The sequence below is a fragment of the Triticum urartu genome, chromosome 3A, assembly GCF_056163025.1.
Source record: "Triticum urartu cultivar PI428250 chromosome 3A, HENAU_Tu73, whole genome shotgun sequence".
NCBI lineage: Eukaryota > Viridiplantae > Streptophyta > Magnoliopsida > Poales > Poaceae > Triticum > Triticum urartu.
In genome coordinates this window covers 661,613,804-661,635,039 of record NC_141875.1, presented here as the reverse complement: position 1 = coordinate 661,635,039, position 21,236 = coordinate 661,613,804, and the positions used below count along the sequence as shown (strand labels likewise).

Here is a 21,236-nt window from a genome sequence, read left to right as displayed (position 1 = left end):
CCCGAACTGCAGCCTCAGGCGCGGGAGTGGATTGCGGAGTCTTGCCAGCCAACACCTTCTTCTTCCTCTTCACCCTCAGTGGTGTGTTGTCGTCGTTGTCCGGGAGGTCGATAACATGAGGAGGAGCTGCAAGGAAAACATTCAATCGACCAACGCTTCAGTCGACTCGTAAGCAGGACGGCAGTGATCGTACCAGGGTTGGAGGTGACAGCGTCCTCCATCTCTTGGTCGTCGTTCCTGGCGGAGACCTCAGAAGTTGCACCACTGCAAATCTCGAAAGTTAGTCAGTTGGCCTAGTGAATCGACCAAGGATCCGTCCACAGTCGACAAAGGAAAGCAAGTGTTGTTGTTACCCCGAAATGGTGGGAACAACTATCTTCATCTTGGGCAAGGCCTTGGGCGGCTTAGATGGCGCCGTTCGTGGGTGCTTGGGAGCCTTCCCGGTCGGCGGAGGAGAAGAAGTCCGAGGGCGTTTCGACGACTGCCCAACAGGAGCGGCCGCCTTGCCACGTTCCTGCGCTGGATCGTGGGCGAGCTTGGACCGTCCCTCCGGGCGGGAGGGTTCAGCCTCCTCCTCCTCCTCACTGGAGAAGATGTCGTCGCCCTCCTCTCCCTCACCGTCGGACTCCCACTCGACCTGGTCGTCCCCGCTCTCGCCTCCGCTCCCCTCACCTTCCTCGGTCGGCCCTTGTGCCCCGTTGGGCGTCGAGTACATCTCAGTGGTAGCCTGGAGGACAACGGACAGGACGAAAGTCAGTCGACTTACACAAAGAAGACTAATACAGAAAGCCAGATATCCGACACAAAGACATACCTGATCCACTTCATATGAGTTGTCGAGTGGAATCACCCTTCTGGCTCCTCGGGGGTTGTCTTTGTTCCCCGTGATGCTTGACAGCCACCCCTCCAGCATCTCATCGGTGACCTCCTCCGGGTGGATCCGAGTGGTGTCGTCAAGGCCAGAATACAGCCACATCGGATGGTCTCGCGCCTGGAGCGGTTGGATGCGCCTCTGGAGAAAGACCTCTAACAGGTCCATCCCAGTCACCCCCTCACGGACAAGTTCAACCACTCAACCCGCCAATACCTTGACTTGGGCACTTCCCTCCGGCGTGACCTTCAGAGAGATAGGCTTCTCGGCTCGGTCGAGTGAAAAAGGAGGAAGACCGGTCGACTGCCCGGGGGTCGCCTGGTCCTGGCAGTAGAACCAGGTCGACTGCCAGCCGCGGACCGACTCCGGGAAGGTGATAGAGGGGAAACAGCTCTTCCCCCTCGTCTGGATCGCCAGACCCCCGCACAACTGGATGACTTGCGTCTTCTCGTCACTCGACTTGGCCTTCTTCACCGACTGGGAGCGGCAAGTAAAGATATGCTTGAAAAGCCCCCAATGCGGACGGCAACCCAGGAAGGCCTCGCACATGGAAATGAACGCGGCAAGGTAGACTATGGAATTGGGGGTAAAGTGATGGAGCTGCGCTCCGAAGAAATTCAAGAAGCTCCGGAAGAATGGATGGGGAGGCAGAGAAAACCCTCGGTCGATGTGGGTGGCGAGGAGCACGCACTCACCGTCGCGGGGTTGCGGCTCAATCTCCCTCCCCGGGAGACGCGCGGCCTCGTGGGGAATGGCTCCTCCCTCGACCATGTCGTCGAGATCTTCCTGCCGGAGCACCGATGGCATCCAATCGCCCTGAATCCAACCCTTGGGCAGGGTGGTCCGGGAGGAAGATCCACCTCGCGAAGACTTCTTTCCTTTCCCCGCCGCCGCCGCCTTCTTCGCGCGCTCCAAAGCAGTGGTCTTGCCCTTCACCATCGTCGCCGGCGAGGTCTCGCACGGGCTAATGGCGCTAGGGTACAACCGAGGGTCGCAGGAGAGCTGGCGAAGGGATAGAGGAAGAAAGAAAGAAGGAAGCAGAAGAGAAGCGCGCGGCTTGGAAACCCCGAGCCGGCAACTTATAAGGGGTTGCTCCCGAGTGACTGACCGGTAGGCCCAGGCAGCCCAGTCAAATCCCGCAACAGACGTGCGCACAGTACGTGGCGAAAAAGGCGACGCGAGGATCGAGGAGTTTCCACTTTTTCACTTCCGATTACTGCGGCTACTCCCGTCCCGCGCGCTTCCCAAAATCCAAATCCCGTGAGATCCGCGGGCCACAGAACCGCTTGCCAAAAACAGAGTATCCCGCTCGTACCAACACTCGGCATGTCGCAAGCAAGGATTTTCACTCGACGAAGGGCCTGGAATGGATCAAGGCGACTGAAAGAGGTTGGTGACGTCGTCCGCGACAACTGACCCTAAGCGAGGCACTCTTACAACCCCGAAGAACCGGTCGGAAAGGATCCCCAACTCTTCCCCCACTCTAACCTCGATCCATTCGGGGGCTAATGATGAAGCTATGTACCTGGGGTAGGAGCACGGACCCGTCCCAAAGAGTCCTACCCAAGGACATCCCTAGAAGAAATCACCCATCAATCGACTTGAAGGTACTCCACTCGACGGGTTCAAGACACTCGACCAAGAAGCTACCACTCGACCACGAAGCTATTCACTCGACTGCCAGGAGATCTACAGTCACTCCGTAGGCAAACGGTCAGCTGTTAAGTAGTCTTCATGGTCATTACAACACTTTATTAGAGGCGTTACCAGTAACGCCCCATCTTAAATGTACTTTAAAACCCTGCAGTACTGAGGGCAGGAGGGGGCCGGCGAACTCTATATAAGCCACCCCCCTCCTCAGTAGGAAGGGTTCGCACCCCTGTAATCTAAACACGCATAATCCAGTCGACCGCCTCTGGGCTCCGAGACATAGGGCTATTACTTCCTCCGAGAAGGGCCTGAACTCGTAAACCTCGCGTGTAATGACTTCCCAATAGCTAGGATCTAGCCTCTCCATACTCACCCCCCTACATCACTGTCAGAGTTAGAACCACGACACTGTCCACTCGGACGATCGCCCAAATCATTACCTAAAGTCATCTTCAAGACTGCAAAAGGGTGAAAACAACGCTCCTCTCCGGATAACTTGGCCCTATCCTAGGTTCCAAGGCGTCAGTTTCACAAACTTGGACTCAGAGATGGCACGTGCTGGTGTTCCCCCGGGATAATGAGTGGCTTCTCCCCGGAGAGTTAGCCTACACACTAGCCTCGTCACTCGGGTTTCATGGCACGTCCATGTCAGACCACTAGTCTATCTCATCCGGGAGACATACAAGTGCCACTAAGTCTTTCCTTGCAGTCAACATACCTCGATCAGTCGGGAAGCATGTCCACTCGGACAAATACCCCTTTCATGCAAGAGGGTGAAAATGAAGCTCCTCTGCGGATACAATGTACTATTACAAATCCCCCTTTCATGCAAAATTTAACTGTAGAAGTACTAATGGAAAGATTACTCCCTGGAGTGTCTAGCTTTTTTCTACAGTCGGCAGTTTCAAAGCCGAATTCATTCACCGTGCCGAGAGCATGAAGATTCACCTGCTTGACCGAGTTCCAGGCTGAATTTATTCCGTGCCGAGTGCATGATGATCATTCCGACTGACTCGGCTCCAGGCTGAGCTTATTTACCATGTCAAGCACCTGAAGATGCATCCGATTGACTCAATTTCAGACTAAAAGTTATTTACCGTGTCGACTGCGTGGAGGTTTACCAGGAGACTTAAACCCTCTGCCCGACTCATCTAGTCCGACAGAGGCTCGGGGACTACACCCAGCGGGTGCACTCAGCGTGCCCCCACTGGAAGAGAACTAAGAAAGAAACATTTTGGCTCGATGCAAAACCAGCTCCAGAATTACTCGACCTTCGAGTCAGAGAAGAACAAGTTCGACCACTACCATCTAAGAAGAGTTTTAGTTCTCTCAGACCCCCGCCGACTGCTCGCAGTCGACGGTGGTCTCGGGGACTACACCCAGTGGGTGCACTCAGCGTGCCCCCACTGGAGTAATCTCCACTCGGTACGGCCTGACCAGTCCGAGTGATGAACACAACAACAAAAAAGACACGCTCTAAGACTCCCGCCGACTGCCCGCAGTCGACGGCAGTCTCTAGGACTACACCCAGTGGGTGCACTCAGCGTGCCCCCACTGGAATGGTATCCACTCGGAACGGTCCGCCCGGTCCGAGTGATGGCCAAACAACAAAAAAAGACACGTTCCAGGCGTGAAGAAATTCTGAGTAATCAGTTACTCAATGCAGGACCAGCTCCAAATCACTCCAAAAAAATTGCTATAAGCTGAGTTTAACGCTCCTCCGCGGACCCGTTTGAGCTCATTTCACTCGGGCACCATACAGTCTGGAATCCGTCAAGGCAACATGCGGAGATAAGATCGCCGGGTGACCAGAGGGAGTTCATAAGGGCCTCCGCAGCACTCGACTCATCTGGGAATTCACCTCGACTCGACCCGCTCAACCTCGACCGATTCGGGGGCTAATGACGAGGACATGTATTAGGGGTAGGGTAACAGGCCTGACCTAAAGACCCTACCCATGGACACCGTATACTTTGTACTGGACCCCTGGGCCAGATCGCCGTCTAGATGTACCGCGACTTGAAAGTCACTCGGGCGGCGATCACCACTCGGAGCACGGCACTTCACTCGACGAGCTCATTCCACTCGACCATGTAACTCACTCGGATATGCAAAGACCAACAGTTAGCATGACGGTTTTGTAGTGGGCAGGCATTATGGCATTGATGCTCCACCGTGTAACATAAGGGGTGAGGGGGTGGCGCACTCTATATAAGCCACCCCCACCACTAGACGAGGGGGCTCTCTTTTTTCATCTCTCTCTCTCTCTCTCTTTCTAGTCTCAGGACTTAGCTCAGGCATGGGGATCCGTTCTCCTCTCTCGCATACATTGTAATCTCCGGATACATACTCAGATAAAACAAAGCCTCTCCGGAGCACGAGACGTAGGGTTGTTATCTCCACCATGAGAGACCCGAACTCGCTAAAACCACCGTGTCACCCATATGCATCTCGATAGATCATGCTCCCTTATCCTACCCCTCTCTTATTGTCGGAATCGTTACCACGACATCTTCCGCGGCTTTTCACCGACGAGGATCGTCGTGTCCACCGGAGGCGGCAGCGTCGCCTCGCCATTGTAGAGAAGGACGTGGAAGCCTTGGTGGTGTGGCGCGGAGGCTTCCCGCAAGACATCGTCGACGAGCGCCAGTTCTACAAGCAATTGAGATCGGAGAGGGACGCGAGAAGGAGGGAGCGAGCCGCCTATCGGGAGGACAAGCGTTTGCGGAAGCTGGCAGCTCAATTGAAACTGAAGCTACGAGAAACGGCTGGTTGGGATTTTGAAAACGAGACGTATGCTGACGCCTACATTCAGACATCGGAGGAAGACATTACCAAGTCGGAGTCAGAAATCGACGAGTAGTGGTCTTTTCTTTTTATTTGTGTACGCTAGAATTATCTATGTATCCATTTTTATCTGAAAAAATGGTCGGCGGCGTCGGCGACGTAGCAGGCGGGCGAGGGTGTGAATCCAATGTGCCACCGACCAGCGGGCTCGGTGAGGAAAGAGGGCGAGCGCGCGCGCGTCCGTCTTGTGTCCGTGCCGATGCAAATCAGACTCAAAAATTCGCGCCGACCCAAACAGACGGCCGCAGATGAAATATGACGCCCCATTGGAGTTGCTCTTATACCTGAATCCGTGGGTTGTGGCTTTGAAACTGAATTAATGTCTGTGGGTTGCTGCCCGCTGCTAATTGCAGGGATCAAAACCAATGTGATCGGGGGATGGATTCGTTGTGCCGTCGGCGCCGCGGTGCACACGTGTGATCGCCGAGCAGGCGATGGCAATAGCCCTAGCCGGTTCGTCTCCGGCCGTCTGATCTGATCAACTGATTGATGGTCTGCGTGAGTGCGCTACAGTCACTGGGGCCAATGGGCCAAGTCATGGAGTTTTGGCCTGAAATGCTTAACTTGCAGCTTTTAGTGTACAGTTTCGTTTTTCCATTTCCTCATACGTACACAGTATCTATACAATATATATACCTAGTATTTGGCAAAAATAATGAGTATTTAATTGAATACCCTTGAATTGAGGTCAGCCGCCCTTGGTGGTGGCATGGGGGAGTTGTCAAGAGAAAGCTCTGTGTTTTGTCGTAGACAATGACATCATCATTATGCTCCTCTGCGTGTCTAGATTTCGGAAGAAAAACTTTATCTAGTATGGACTCGGCAGCGGCGACGCTCGGCCCCGTTCTCCCTCCTGGGGTGTTGTCACGGAGCTTAGATGATATAGGGCGTAGCGTGGCGTTATACTAAGTTCTTTGTATCATTTGTGTTAGTAGCATAATTTCGCGCGTCTTGTGTGATCGGGTTTCCTGAGATCGACATTATATAAAGACTGCCTCACCATCATGCATCATTCGACCGTGTGAGATGATATTGCTTTATACTATAAAGCAAGCGAAAACCTGTATCAAGAACGACACGCGCGCTCCTTCCTCTTCCAGAACCCACGATCAAGCTCTAACCAACAACAATTCTACTGTGCCTTGTGCCTTGTTACAGCCCATCCCAATTGGCTGGATTGAGTGCGAAACTGCATAATTCAGAGCATATGTGCTTTTCCTTGTTTTAAAAAAAATGATGGAAGCTGTTTTGAGTAACCAGAACGACATTGCTATTCTCATCTGAACTGAGGAGAGCACTCTTTGACTCTTTTGGGACCTGAACATGACAACGAAATTACTCTTTCCGTTCTTAAATATTTGTCTTTTTAGAGATTTCAAATGGACTACCACATATAGATGTATATAGACATATTTTAGAATGTAAATTCATCCATTTTGCTTTGTATGTAGTCACTTGTAGAAATCTCTAGAAAGACAAATATCTCTCCGTCCGGAAATACTTGTCCTCGAAATGGTTGTATCTAGACTTATTTTAGGTATAGATACATCCATTTTATCCATTTCAAAGACAAGTATTTCCGGACGGAGTGAGTATTTAGGAACGGAGGGAGTAATTCTCATTGCACGATGTTGCAGGTCGCTGGCCAAGGGGTACCCGCAGAGGACGATCTTCGACAACGTCCACGACGCCGGCCTCTCGTTCGGTGTCTACTTCCAGGACGTGCCAACGGTGCTCTTCTACCGCAATCTGCGCAAGCTCAAGTACATCCTCAACTTCCACCACTTCCACAACGCGTTCCGGGAGCACGCCCGCTGCGGCTCCCTCCCAAACTACGCCGTCGTCGAGCAGCGGTACATGGACTCCAAGGAGCACCCAGCCAACGACGACCACCCCTCCCACGACGTCTACCAGGGCCAGATGTTCGTCAAGGAAGTCTACGAGACGCTCCGCGCCAGCCCCCAGTGGAACGAGACGCTCATGATCCTCACCTACGACGAGCACGGCGGGTTCTTTGACCACGTGCCCACGCCGGTCGACGGCGTGCCTAGCCCCGACGATATCATCGGGTCGCCGCCATATAACTTCGCGTTCAACAGACTGGGTGTGCGCGTCCCGGCCATCATGATCTCCCCGTGATCGAGAAGGGAACAGGTCAGTTGGCGGACACTGAATGCTAGTTACTACAGTGCTTATTGCTCACTCTATGTTGTTTTAGTATAATACTCTCTCCTGTCCTTTTTAATTCATATATAAAATTTGTCTAAAGTCAAGCCTCGTAAAGTTTGGTTCACTTTATAAAAAAATACCAACATTCACAACATGAAACCAATATCAATAGATGTGTCATGACTTAAATTTTCATATTGTATAACTTTAGCATGCTAGATGTTGATACTTTTTCATATAAATATGGTCAAACTTTATGAAGTTTGATTTCAGACAATTTTTATATACGGAGTAAAAAGGACTGAAGGGAGTAATTTTTTTTTAATCTTTTAGTTGTCCACGGGCCGAACGGAAGTCCAACCCCAACATCACAATACGAGCATTCATCGATCCCCGCGACCGTAAAGAAACTATTCAACCTGCCACAGGATTTCCTGACCAAAAGGGATGCATGGGCCGGGACCTTCGAAGGCGTTGTGCAAACAAGAACCGAGCCAAGGACAGATTGCCCAGGTAGGACAAATGTTTTTGATTTACATACTACTCCCTCCGTTTTAAAATAGATGACTCAACTTTGTACTAACTTTAATATAAAATTAATACAAACTTAGACCATCCATTTTGAAATGGAGGAAGTACTTCCTTCGTCCCATAATCTAAAACCATTTTACAAGCATGTTAGCAAAATTGTTTTATATTATGAGACGGAGTCATAGCTTACAAAATGGTCTTATATTATGAGACGGAGAGAGTATATTATAAGACAACAACATCGTAATGTCTAGAAGTTTGTTCAGTACCAGACACAGTTGATATGATTTTGCACCTAGGTTAATTTGATTATCTATCGTTCCATTATCATATGTAGAACAACTCCCGATGCCGAAGAGGATCCGGCAGATGGAGGCGAATGAGGAGGCAAAGCTAAGCTCGTTCCAGCAAGAGATCGTGCAGCTGGCGGCGGTGCTGAATGGGCACCACCGGCTAAGCAGCCTGCAGGAAAGGATCAAGGAGAGAATGAACGTGAGGGAAGGAACCTCCTACATGAGGAGCGCCATGAGGCGGTTCTTCGAGGCCAGCATGTCGGCCAAGAAGATGGGTGTCACTGACAGCGAGCACATCATCAAGATGAGGCCCTCCCTCACCACAAGGACCTCCTCCTCCGTCCAAGATGATCGTGTGTAGAGAACATACATATATACATACATAGGAGAAAATTGATGTTTGAGATCTCCAAAATTACTAGCACTACATACACTAGCTGAATGTCCTTGCATTGCCACGGGCTGTCACATTTTTTTTCTTCGATGTCCATTACGCTATGTGTCTCTCCCTATCCCATTATGTTGTCTATCTCTCTCATATTTGATGTGTACAACATGTTGAAGGTAAATCTAGAAGAGACTCCGCGGGCAATCTGCATCAAGTCAACGCTAGCAAAAGGGCCCATACATTGCAACGGGTTGATATACAATTATGGCGTTCAAATCAAACCACTGAGAACATTACACTTACAATGATTGTGTACTATGAATGCCACATCATGTAACAAGGTAAGCGGAGATGAAGGGATTGCCACACCGTTGATGGACAGGTCATTCAAGGGCAGGTTAATGATGGCGATCATCCTCTACTTCATGCTGCCTCGTCTCCTCTAGGGCTGCCTGTTGTGTGTTCGGTGCCAATGGACGAAGGGGTTAAAAGCAGTACGATGGACGATATTTAAGAGTCCGATGCAAAAACGTATCATATGTTCCTGATAGAAAATGAAAAATCCCCTGATTTTATCACATGGACCTCCCAGCGAGGTCAATGACGAGATGGCATCGGCACCGCCATTAAACCCACTAGAGGAGTGGCCCTCGCAAATGGGAGGGCACCGCCTTTATTGTTTTGGAAATGTAGGAAAACTTATGTTTTTGATATTCTACTGTGACTACTACATTTTATATCATAAGAAAACAAAATTGTTAAAGGCCTCTTTAGGATGCAGAATTTTAAAACATAAGAATTTGATGCAAGTTCAATGTTATTATTTCTTCTATACATATTGTTATTCTTTTCTCCATAAAATCATCATAGGAAATCCAATCGAAGGTTTATATATAAAATTTCAGAATATCATGTCCCAATATTGTTTTATATTTTATTGAAAAGTTAATCTCATATATCCTTTAACTTAGGATATTCATAAGCATTTATACTAAGGCTAAAATAGTAATATGTGCATCGGACTACTAATTTTGGATCTTTTACTATTGAATAATTTATAGAAGTGTCATATATATGGTTATATCCTCGAATAGCCGGGTAATTTATTTTTTTTGGGATCATTCGAGTTGTATTCTCTCAAATTTTTGGATTGTCTATATGCGTTGGTATATATATATTTGGAATTTCGCATGTATTCTAGTAGAATAAAGTATGTGCTGTATATATGCATATCTTCTTTAGTTGCTTCATAGTCAATAGTGTAATCATGGCTAAGTTATAACAAATGCAGGCAGTATATATGTCTTAAAATGCATACATATTTATGAATAAATGCATGCAGTATACATGTCTTAAAATTTCATGATCAACTGAAGTTTAACCATTTTGGAGAATATATCGTTCTGTTCGATTCAAATACCTAAACAAGTATTGTAATCCCATGGGTCCACCAAATTTTGCCCATCCGGTTATGACATATTTCCTTATCCTTCTATTTGTTCATGATACTGAACATTCTTCATATTTTTCTTATGAATCAACTGAAAATAACAACATTCTGCTTACTATTTTTTCTTACCCACTGAATGTTCATTTTTTCAATCCTTCATTCTATATTTTCTATTTTTTCTATATTTGTAGTCATCAATTGGGCCATCGAGGCCTTCGAGAATCTCATCGGATGTTCACCAAGTTTTCTCTTTTCTTACACATCTACAACCCCTTTTAAAATCTTGACTACATTTCTAACATAAAAAATATTAGTGTGTGATTTTTTAACCCATAGAACATGTTCACACAATGAATACTATACCAATAAATTGAGAAATAAAATAATGTCATAAGGTAATGTTAAACCTCTTAGTTTGAAGTTTGAGTATGAATGAACATTACTCAATTAGAAAACCCTAATTCGCCTTTTCGTAGGTTGGGTTCAAAACCTAGTGTTGACAACTACGCAAAGCAGGGACGTTCGGTAGGAAATAAGTTCATGGCCTTATTCTCGGGCCTGTCCTACCCTTCCTATCTCTAGTTTATGTGCTGTGCAGGCCATTGCGTTTTTTTACACACAATCCTACACCACAATGTCAGGTAAGCAATCGGCACAGAATGGTGATGGGATGTTCAACTACGATCCTGTTTTCTCGTGTTTCGTGAGTCATTGTATAGGGGGTCCTTAGCGTCGTCAACTATCATATCATTGCCTACCAAGTTCACTATTTTTTTGGTAACTCTATAATAAGTTGCAACAATCTTTTAAAACCTGGTTAACATAGCTCGCCTAATTAAGAAAATGTCAGTCTATGATTTGTGAACATGAAAGCAAATTCACATACTAAGTGATGAAAAAATGAAAGTTTTCTACATGATCATGAAACGTCAAACTCTTTGTTTGAAGTTTAGAAATGCAAGGACATGAAGTAGGAAAAATGTCTCACCTCTTGGTGGAGTGGGTTCAAATGAATAGTGCCCAGTATCCCAAACTTGTGGTGCGTGTGAAATAATAAAATTTTGGATTATTCTCGGTCTCCATCAATTCTATTTTTTGTTTGATACAGGTGTTAGTGTGCACCTGTGACGTCTATGTACTGGTGTGCTCGTGGACATGCATCTTGCATGTATAACCTCAAAGGAAGTTTTAAACTGCATGAACGCACATTCTGTATGCATATGTGTGTAATTCACATGATGAACTCCAGTCTTGCTAATTCATGCAAATATCAAGCCTAAGTTGAAGCACATTCGCTTTTAATATACCTGACTTAGATCGCAAATACTGCTCATGCAGATGCAGTTGTGGATGATGATGATGTTTGACTGTAAGTCCACACCGGCTTCTCTAGCTCATATTAAGAGATGCATGCAGGGGCCAATGATGGCTTGCTCATCCATATCGACATACATACACCAATAATAGTTCGTACACATGTGTGGAAATTGGGTCTGTCCTAGTCACTGCACCTACTGCAACATGTCTCGAGCACACGACCGGACAAGCGTATTCCTTCATCTAATGACCACACGTACACGACTGGCAGTAAATTCCGGCGACAAGCCAGGCACAACACCATGGCATGCTCGAACAGGCTGAGTCATGTCAGTTCGCAATAATCCGTAGGATTTATATATGACAACTGAAATCAAGCAAAATATTTTGTAGGAATTTCTAATTTTCATCAGCGATGTTGATCGCTTGATGCATTTTTTTTAGAAATGGAGGTATACCCCCGGCCTTTGCATCATGATGATGCATGCGGCCCTCTTATTAAAAATCCAGAAAGTATCATCGTAAAGGTCTTACAGCTAGCAAACAGAGCAAAACAAAGTACATAAACTGGAAAATTACAAGCGGACAAAAACAACTGATACGGTAATAATAAGGATAAGCTCTCTAGACTCCTATCCTGTTATGCGAACGCCATCCGAATCGGTTAAATATAACCTGAGCCACCATCTCCCATTGGTTGCACCCAGTAACCAAAGGCTCCCTGAAATCCATAGGAGTGAGTAAGGACCACGTACGGATCCAAGCTGTAGCTCTGAAGATAAGTTGCAAAAAAGTTAATTTGTGTTGTCTGTTAAAAATCATATCATTTCTGCAGTTCCATATAGCCCATAATAACGCACATATTCCAATCCGAATACGAGCTGCCATGATCTGTTCAACCCCAGCTAACCACGTCCCAAACAAAGACGCAATATCTACTGGAGGGTTGATATTAAAAGCTATATGAATCGTTCTTCAAAGTAACTTGGCAAGTGGGCGTTCAAGGAATAAATGTGGTATTGTCTCATCTTGAGCACAAAAACAACACCGCGAATTGCCTACCCATCGCCTCTTAAGTAAGTTGTCCTTTGTGAGTATTACTTGCTTGTGGACAAACCACATAAAAATTTTAATCCGCAAAGGAACCTTAACCTTCCATATATGTAGTGACCTTGAGAGGGGGCCAGAATTAATCAGATCCGTATAAAAAGATTTCACTGTAAATATCCCATTTTTAGTTAACCTCCATTGTGTTGAGTCCGACATGTCGGAGAGTCGAACTTTAATCAATCTCCGAACCAAGTGCATCCAGGCTGTCCATCTCTCATCCACTAACGTACGTCTGAACGGGATGTTCAAGGGAATAGTTTGAAGGACGATACCTATGTAATCCTTCTTACGTTGCACAATATTGTGGAGGGTGGGATATTGTAAGGCCAGAGGCATCTCTCCTAACCACGTATTCTCCCAAAATCTTGCTGACATCCCGTTACCAACCAAGAATTTGACCCTACGAAAGAACATATCCTTCGTTCTCATAAGTCCCTTCCAGAACGGCGAATCAGTCGGTCTGATGGTAACATGGGCTAGCGTTTTCGAGTGCAAATACTTATTGCGCAGGATTTGAGACCACATTCCCTCCGGCTCTGTCTCTAACCTGTACAACCATTTGCTCATAAGACATTTATTCTTAATTTCCAAGTTCTCAATACCGAGGCCCCCTTGGTCTTTAGGTCGACAAAGGATATCCCATCGCGCGAGAAGGTATTTCCTCTTGGCCTAATTAGACTGCCAAAAGAAACGAGATCTAAAGAAATCAAGTCGCTTTCGGACCCCTTTCGAAATTTCGAAGAACGAAAGTAAAAACATTGGCATGCTAGTCAATACTGAGTTAATCAAAACTAGCCGACCTCCATATGACATCAGCTTGCCCTTCCAGCAGCTGAGTTTTTTTTTTCTCAATTCGTTCTTCAATACATTTCCATTCTTTATTGGATAGCTTACGGTGATGAATCGGAATGCCCAAGTAATTGAAAGGTAAGGCACCTAATTTGCATCCAAACAATTGTCTGTATGTATGTTCTTCGTCTTTGGCCTTCCCAAAACAGAACACCTCACTCTTATGAAAATTGATTTTTAAGCCAGACAATTGTTCGAATAGACCATGTTACGTGCCTTAGCCATGCCATGTTCCATGAACAGAATAGTGTTATCGGCATATTGTAGAATGGACACCCCTCCATCAACTAGATGAGGAACTATACCCTCTACATGGCCATGCTGTTTGGCCCTGCCAATAATTACGGCCAACATATCTGCCACAATATTGAACAGAAGAGGTGACATGGAATCCCCTTGTCTCAACCCCTTATGCGTCCGGAAGTAGTGACCGATGTCATCGTTCACCTTAATTCCGACACTACCTTTCTGGACTTGAGTATCAACTTGGTTCCTCCAGGTTTCACTAAAACCTTTCATGCGCATTGCCTGCTGAAGAAAAGACCATTTTACTTTATCATAAGCCTTCTCAAAATCCACTTTGAAGATAACCCCGTCTAGTTTCTTCGAGTGAATCTCATGGAGTGTTTCATGTAAGACGGCCACTCCTTCTAGTATGTGTCGTCCCGACATGAAAGCTGTCTGACTAGGTTGAATCACTGAGTGAGCAATTTGTGTCAATCTATTGGTTCCTACCTTTGTGAATATTTTAAAACTCACATTCAGCAGGCAAATGGGTCGGAATTGTTCGATCCGAACCGCCTCATTCTTCTTAGGTAACAACGTTATCGTACCAAAGTTGAGGTGAAACAACTCCAAATGGCCATCGAAAAAATCGTGAAACATAGGCATAAGATCATCTTTAATGATATGCCAACATTTCTTATAGAATTCAGCTGGAAACCCATCTGGTCCCGGAGCTTTATTCGGCTTCATTTGGGTTATGGCCAGATGAACTTCTTTTTCAGTAAACGGTGCAGAGAGAACATCGTTCTCTACTACATGTAATTGAGGTATATCATCAATAACAGACTCATCAGGAGACACCGTGGATGTATTCGGGGGTCCAAATAGGATTTTATAATAGTTGGAAATATACACTTTCAGATTTTCATGCCCCACTATTGTCCCCTCATCCTGTTCAAGCTGTATGATCTTCTTCTTCCTATGTTTACCATTTGCAACCATATGGAAGAACTGTGTGTTGTCGTCCCCTTGGACCACCTTAAGCGTTTTTGCACGCAACACCCACTTTAGCTCCTCCTCTCTCAGGAGAGCACGTAGGCCTTGCTCAGCCTCAGACTTCGTTCGATGCTCATTAACAGAAAGGAGAGTGGTTTCAGCCTTTACATCTAGTGCTTCAATGAGTTGAGTTAGACGTTATTTTTCCTGTTTATAAATCCCACTCTCATTTCTGGCCCATCCTCTTAGAAATTGTCGGAGGTGTCGAATCTTATTCTGCCATCTCTCGACATGTGTCCTTTCCGTAACCAGCTTAGCCCATTCGCGTGCAATCAACTCCATAAATCCTTCTTGTTCAAACCAACTTTGCTCGAAGGGGAAGATATTTTTATTTGCAACATGTGTAGCCTTGCCCGAATCTAAAAAGAGTGGTGTATGATCCGAGATCGCTCTCTGCATCGCATGGACCGACACCAACGGATATTTTTATTCCCCCACTAGCAAATACCCTATCCAACTTTTCATAAGTCGGAACAGGTAACGAGTTGGCCCATGTAAACTGTCTACCGGTGAGCTCAATTTCTCTCAAATTGAGGCTCTCGATAATCATGTTAAACATCATAGACCAACGTCCATCGAAATTGTCATTATTCTTTTCTTCTCTCCTCTGAATGATATTAAAGTCCCCCCGACTAGTAGTGGCAGATTTTCATCTCCACAAATCCGCACTAGATCGGCTAGAAAATCAGGTTTAAATTCAGGTTGTGCTGCCCCATATACCGCAACTAGCGACCATCAGAACCCATCCAATTTCGATCTTACCCTGAATTTAACCGAAAAGTCTCCCTGAACCACATTAAGCACCTCTAACGTCTCACATCGTACTCCTAGTAAAATCCCGTCGGATCTTCCTCTAGGAGGTAGAATGTGCCAGTCAAAATCGATACCACTGGAGAGGGTTTGAAGGAATTGGGATGTGAAATTATCTCATCCAGTTTCCAAAAGTGCAATGAAATCTAAGTGATGTTCTAACGTTGTCTCTGCTAAGAATCTTTGTTTACCCAAGTCTGCTAGACCTCTGCTATTCCAAAGGAGTCCTTTCATAGGTCATCATGAATTTTTTTCTTAAGCTTAACTCTAGCACTTCTGCGTACTGCCGAAGTGGGACAAATTTTCCGCTTCCAGGGTCATTTGGGCTTCTCCTCAACACCCCGCGGGACGATAGTATTATCTATGCCAGACACTGCATCCTCCATCAAGAGAGGCTCTACCGTATCTGTGTTCTCAACATCCTCGTCATCCTCAGCCTCGACACTAGGCAACAGATTATTACATATATTTGCAAGATCATTAATTCCTAAATTATTCATGTCATTGTCATTCATAGGTTGGACAGAGGCAAGATTACGAATTATTTCAGAAGCCCTCTTCGCTTCCAAGTCTAAAAGATCATTAACGAATTTGATGACCTCGGTTTCATTGGATCCCAAAGAAATTCCTAAGTCGTTTGCCTTATCAACTATTTCATTCCCAGAGAAATATAAAATTGAACAACTTTTATCAAAAGACGTATTGCAGTAGTCTCGGCATGACGAAGCATGGCACACACGCTAGCTGCAGGTCATCCGCATCCGGCTATCCCTGGATCCAGTTGCTGACACGCCTGCCAGCCGACACCGGATCCGCTATCCCGCCAAAAGCTATGAGATCCTCCGTTGTCCTCTAGCGAGGGGTACGGTCAGGACTCCCATGCCCCTCCCTTATTGTCGGTGAAGGAGGGTAGGGTGTAGAGGAGCGGACCTCACTGGTCCTGTCCCCCTTATCTCCCGCGGAAACCGTCGTCCCCCGGCGAACCTGCTCGGCGCAATCCTGCGGAGGTGTTACGACACGGGATTCCTTCCCGCATCTCACCCCCGGCTCGCCACTCTGGAAGGTGCGGTCCTGTGGAGGGGTTATAGTACGGGACTCCTTCCCGCACCTCACCCCCAGCTCGACCGGAGATGTCGAAGTGGGAGGAACACCATAGACCTCCTGTCCAAGCGCCCCTCCCGCCAAAGAAAAGCTGGGCTTTGGTATCTGGGTGTTATGCGCTTCCTGCCCACGGCCCCCCAAACCCGCGGCGAACCCAACAGGGTCCACCCTCGCACCGGGTGTATACTCTGCGGTCGTCACCTCACCAACTAGACTCAGCACTGGTGGCAGCTCAAGCTCCGCCGGGTCGTCTGCCTCGACCCTGGTGCTCCATAACCGACTAGGAGCGGACCCCGGCACAAATGAACCAAAGCGAAGTGTGTTCATCAGAGTAGTGGACGGGGGCGCCTCTTTGGTAGAACTAGCTACCTTATCTGGCTATCTAGTAGGCCCCTTATCCGACTCCGACAGTGTATCATCGGCCCCCTTATCCTGATTCCCGGGCGCGCCGCCTCCCTCAGTCGTATCCATGTCCTGTGCCCCATCCCCATCCTCGGAAACTGCATTATCCTCAATCTCAAGCTCTAAGACATAAGTGACTCCAGCATGTGTCCATTTGACCACATCTGGTATATTCTCAACACTCACAACACTGACCAACAACCTCGCAGTGTTTTGTGCGCGAGTAAATGGCATATCAACCTTTTCCTTCTTACCAATCATACCACCCAAACTCCAAGCAATCAAAAAATGCTTTACAAATTTAGGTGGCACGCCATAGAAACGAACCCACACCTTCTCCAAAGGTGTACCCTCAGGTTCTTCCTGCTTCCACTCGTCAAAAGCGATCACAATGTTTGTGCTTGTAACTCTGCATAAACCCCACTTAAGAAAATGCATTCGATCCTCTTTAGTGGGAAAGTCCACCTTATAAGTTTGACCTTCTAACTGCTCTAGATGCCATTGATAATTACCCGGCACTAAGTCACGTAGCTGTCTCACAATCTGAGCCTCGGTCAACTGTCCATTAGTAACTCTGATTACTGCCGGGAAGGAACTCTCAACCATCTGCGGTAGAGGGTCCACCTCCGGTGTCTCAAAGAACATCAACTCCTTACAGCAGACCCCAAAAATGTTAATACCAGGCTTCGGACCGGAGAGGAGAGGGCAGTCCCCAGTCACATGCTGGGAGCGGAGGCAATAGTCACATAGCTCATTCGTACACTCTTCCACGAAATGACCCGGTTCACCACATCTATAGCAAGGCAACTTTTTCTTCTTAATCGCCCACTTAGAGAGTTTTTCTCCCTCCACTTTCTCCGACCCTTTGTCAGACGTACCCTCCCTAGATTTGGTCCCTCCAGAAGTCACAGGAACCTGCACTGCTGCCAAAGCCCTAACCGCGTCAACTGCCGCTGTGGGTAGCGTGGCTGGATCTCCCACCTCAGCCGCTCCGTGCTCGAGCTCCTCTCCCGAAGCCATATCTATAGCAGGCGGTGGTGGCGGTGGGTAATGTCGGGGCGGTGGTGGGCGTCTCCCTCTCCCACCGCGACGATATCCACCTCGGAAGCGATCCCTGGGTCCGGCGACACCTTCAACAAAATTACCGGGCGGACCTTGAAAATGTCCGGTGTCCTCATCATCATATCGGTTATATCCCCGGCCGCCACCGGACGAAGATCCACGGTGCAGTCCCTCACCATATGCATCATAGCCATCATCTCCCCACTGGCTGTATCGGTTGAAATTCTGTCCATCTTTGCTGTAGCCACTGTATCCATCTCGCCCGTGCACGCCGCGACCCCTTCCTAGGGCCGGTGCCTTAGCTACTGGTAGCTGTGCTGCTGCATCCGGCTGTCGCATGTTTGGTCTGGGCACATGCGTCGTCACCATAGAACCCGCTGCATCACCCCTGCCGCGTAGATGATGGAGCGCCCCGGCCGGTCCCGACCCGGGGTTGTACTCCCGCCGCCGCCGGCCTTGGAGGAGGCAAGCCGCCTCGACCAACATCGCCAACCACACCACCAGGTGGAGCACCTCGGCCCACAGCACCCATAGGCAGGGCACCGCGGCCAGCAGCAACCGCGCCAGTGATCGGCAGCGCATCACGACCGGCCGCGCCCGTGGCGGCAGCCCCGTTGGCCGGCAGAGATCCCCGACAAGCCCCTCCGGGATTGCCAGCGGCGGGAGTTGGCCCTCGCTTGACGGGCGGCAACCCTCGTCCTGTCATGCCGCCGGCGCTCGCGATCCTCCGTGCCCGTCCTGTGACGAGCGAAGGAAAACCCGGGTCCGGAACCCCAGACTCACACGTAGAGGCGACAGGCAACGGCGATACATGCACGTACGTCCGATCGGGATGGCACGAGGCTTGGACCTCTGGCTGGGCCTCGCCCGCGCCTGGAGGACCCACGACCATCGTACGTCCGATGTTGCATCCAACTCCGGCCCACGGCCCAATAACTTATTCAAACGAGCCCGTCTGGCCGCTCGAACAACGCTCGCCGATCTCGCTACAGGCGATCTAGGCGGCGGCGGTGGACGACCAATCTTGCCTTTCTTCTTCTTCCACGTGACAAGAGTCCAGTTTTCTGGCAAGAAATCTGACAACGTTACCGGTTCTCTCGTTACCTTAGGAATCGGTCCACTCCACGGCTTCATGGCCAGTTTGGAAGTTTGAATTGTTGAGCGACGCCGATCGGTCGTGATCTTGGGCTCCGGCAACGAAACGACACTCTGCGAGGCCAGGGGCATTCTGGCATTCTTTATAGGGACATGACCCTCCACCTTCTCATCGTCGTCGCTTTCCAGAAGCGCCCAAAACCTTCCTCCCGGTCGTGCATGAACCATCGGCTCCGTCAGATCGATCATCTCCGGTGTCTTCGGTTGTACATCTACCTGCACACATTCGCCAACAACCACATCATATAAATCAAGTTTGAATTTAAAACCTACCTCAATCATGTCGCCGTCCGGGAGAAAATCGCCAGCAAGGATGTCATTCTCCAGATCAAGAAGAACCATCCATCGCGAACGCGGAGTAAATCGAAGACGTCCTTCGATCCAAATGGCCGGATCCATCCCATCGGAGAAGATCGCCCGCCATTTTACCCATCGTGCCTCCTCCCGTTCGATCTCTCCATCCGGCAAGTCGCCGCGGTCGCCATCCGATCCCGTCGGCCCCTCCTTTTCCCTCGACGGCGCCGCCGCTAGGGTTATAGGAGAGCACAGGTGGATCTGATGTGCCCCTACTCCTCCGTCCGGCGAGGATCGAGGGAGCGGCGGCGGTGGTCCGGCCGCCTCAGGTGGCCTCGTCTCTGCCTCGCCCTCTCGCATCGGTCCCTCGTCTCACAGGGCGAAAGGCGATGATCGCTTGATGCATAATGATTAGAAAGATGAAAAAAGGCTTATATTAAGGACGTCTTATTTCTTAGTGATTTAAACACCAAAGTCTTTAACTAAAAATAGAAAAGGGTGAGAAGGTACCTAGCTACACCATATTTCATAGGCTGGAACAACTTGATCACTACCATAGCCAATCTTCTTTGTTACATCAGCCAATAAAGTGGGGTTCTTGTTACATTAGCGTAGATATTAGATGAACTTAAACTGCACCTATAAGAATACAACAGAAATAATACTGTAAAGAAGACAATGTGAAACAAAAAAAAACTGGGGTCAAAGAATAATCAATCAAACTCTAGAATATATGATGAGCCATCTCTCGTTCCTGCCTCCATATGTGTGCCGTAGTATTTGTCCAAGTTTTGGCTTTTTTTATCACACTGCAAAATCTCCATAGAAAGGCACCAGAGAAAATTGTATTTTCTGAAATCTGAAATACAGTACGATTTTGAATAGCTCTAACTGGTAGAAGATGTGAGACAATTGGTCTCATATACGTAGTAGTGAAGAAGCGGGTAATAGTTGAGAAAGAGACATTGGATCACCCGAAGCAAGACTGGCAGCGGCGCAAGGTATCGAGGACTTCGGGGAGGGCGGCAATGCTTGTAGGAGGCCCAGGATCACCCGTACATGATGGCTACGACAGCTGCTGTGATTTTGATCCATGAATCGCATGCCTGCAGCAGCGAATAGGAGGGAGATCTCGATGTTTCAGCGAATAGGAGGACGTCGGGGAGGGCGACAGTGCTTGTAGGAGGCCGGGGATCACCCGTTCATGATGGCTATGACAGCGGCTGTGATTTTGATCAATGAATCGCATGCCTGCAGCAGCGAATATGAGGGAGATCACAATCTTTCAGCGGTCATGACTTAAACCGGAGTTGCCAATGGTGTCGGCGGCTGCAAATTCTTTTCTGCAATCTAGGGCAGCTCGTACGGGGTGAAGGAGAGGTGCGCTGGCCATGGCTGCAATTTCTATTCTGTAATCTAGGGCAGCTCGTATGGGTGAAGGAGAGGTGCGCTGGCCAGTTTTTTCTCTCGTAGGCACGTTTCTATAATGGCAATGGTGGGTAATTTTCTATCACTTAAAGTTAAATCTAATGGCTATTAATTTTTAATCCAACGAATATACGGTTGGATGTTTTCAATTATTATGGGATTTTCTAGCTTATTTCTCTATTTTTTGGTTAACCCGTAAAGTACCTTATATATATATATATATATATA

At 47.9% G+C, this 21,236-nt stretch overlaps 1 protein-coding gene and 2 pseudogenes across 1 annotated transcript; 1 reads left to right on the top strand and 2 right to left on the bottom strand.

The window, feature by feature from the left end:
• Nucleotides 1-8,722, top strand: part of LOC125527906 (non-specific phospholipase C2-like) — a 29,669-nt pseudogene extending 20,947 nt beyond the window's left edge.
• A 3,418-nt stretch (nt 8,723-12,140) lies between these two features.
• LOC147981168 (uncharacterized) lies at nt 12,141-19,940 on the bottom strand. Its single transcript, XM_087515885.1, has 2 exons — nt 19,559-19,940; nt 12,141-12,298 (listed from the first exon to the last, which is right to left on the bottom strand). The coding sequence occupies exons 1-2, from the start codon at nt 19,938-19,940 to the stop codon at nt 12,141-12,143; spliced, it is 540 nt and encodes a 179-aa protein (XP_087372011.1).
• Nucleotides 17,046-19,265, bottom strand: LOC147981169 (uncharacterized; annotated as a pseudogene).
• Nucleotides 19,941-21,236: the final 1,296 nt, after the last annotated feature.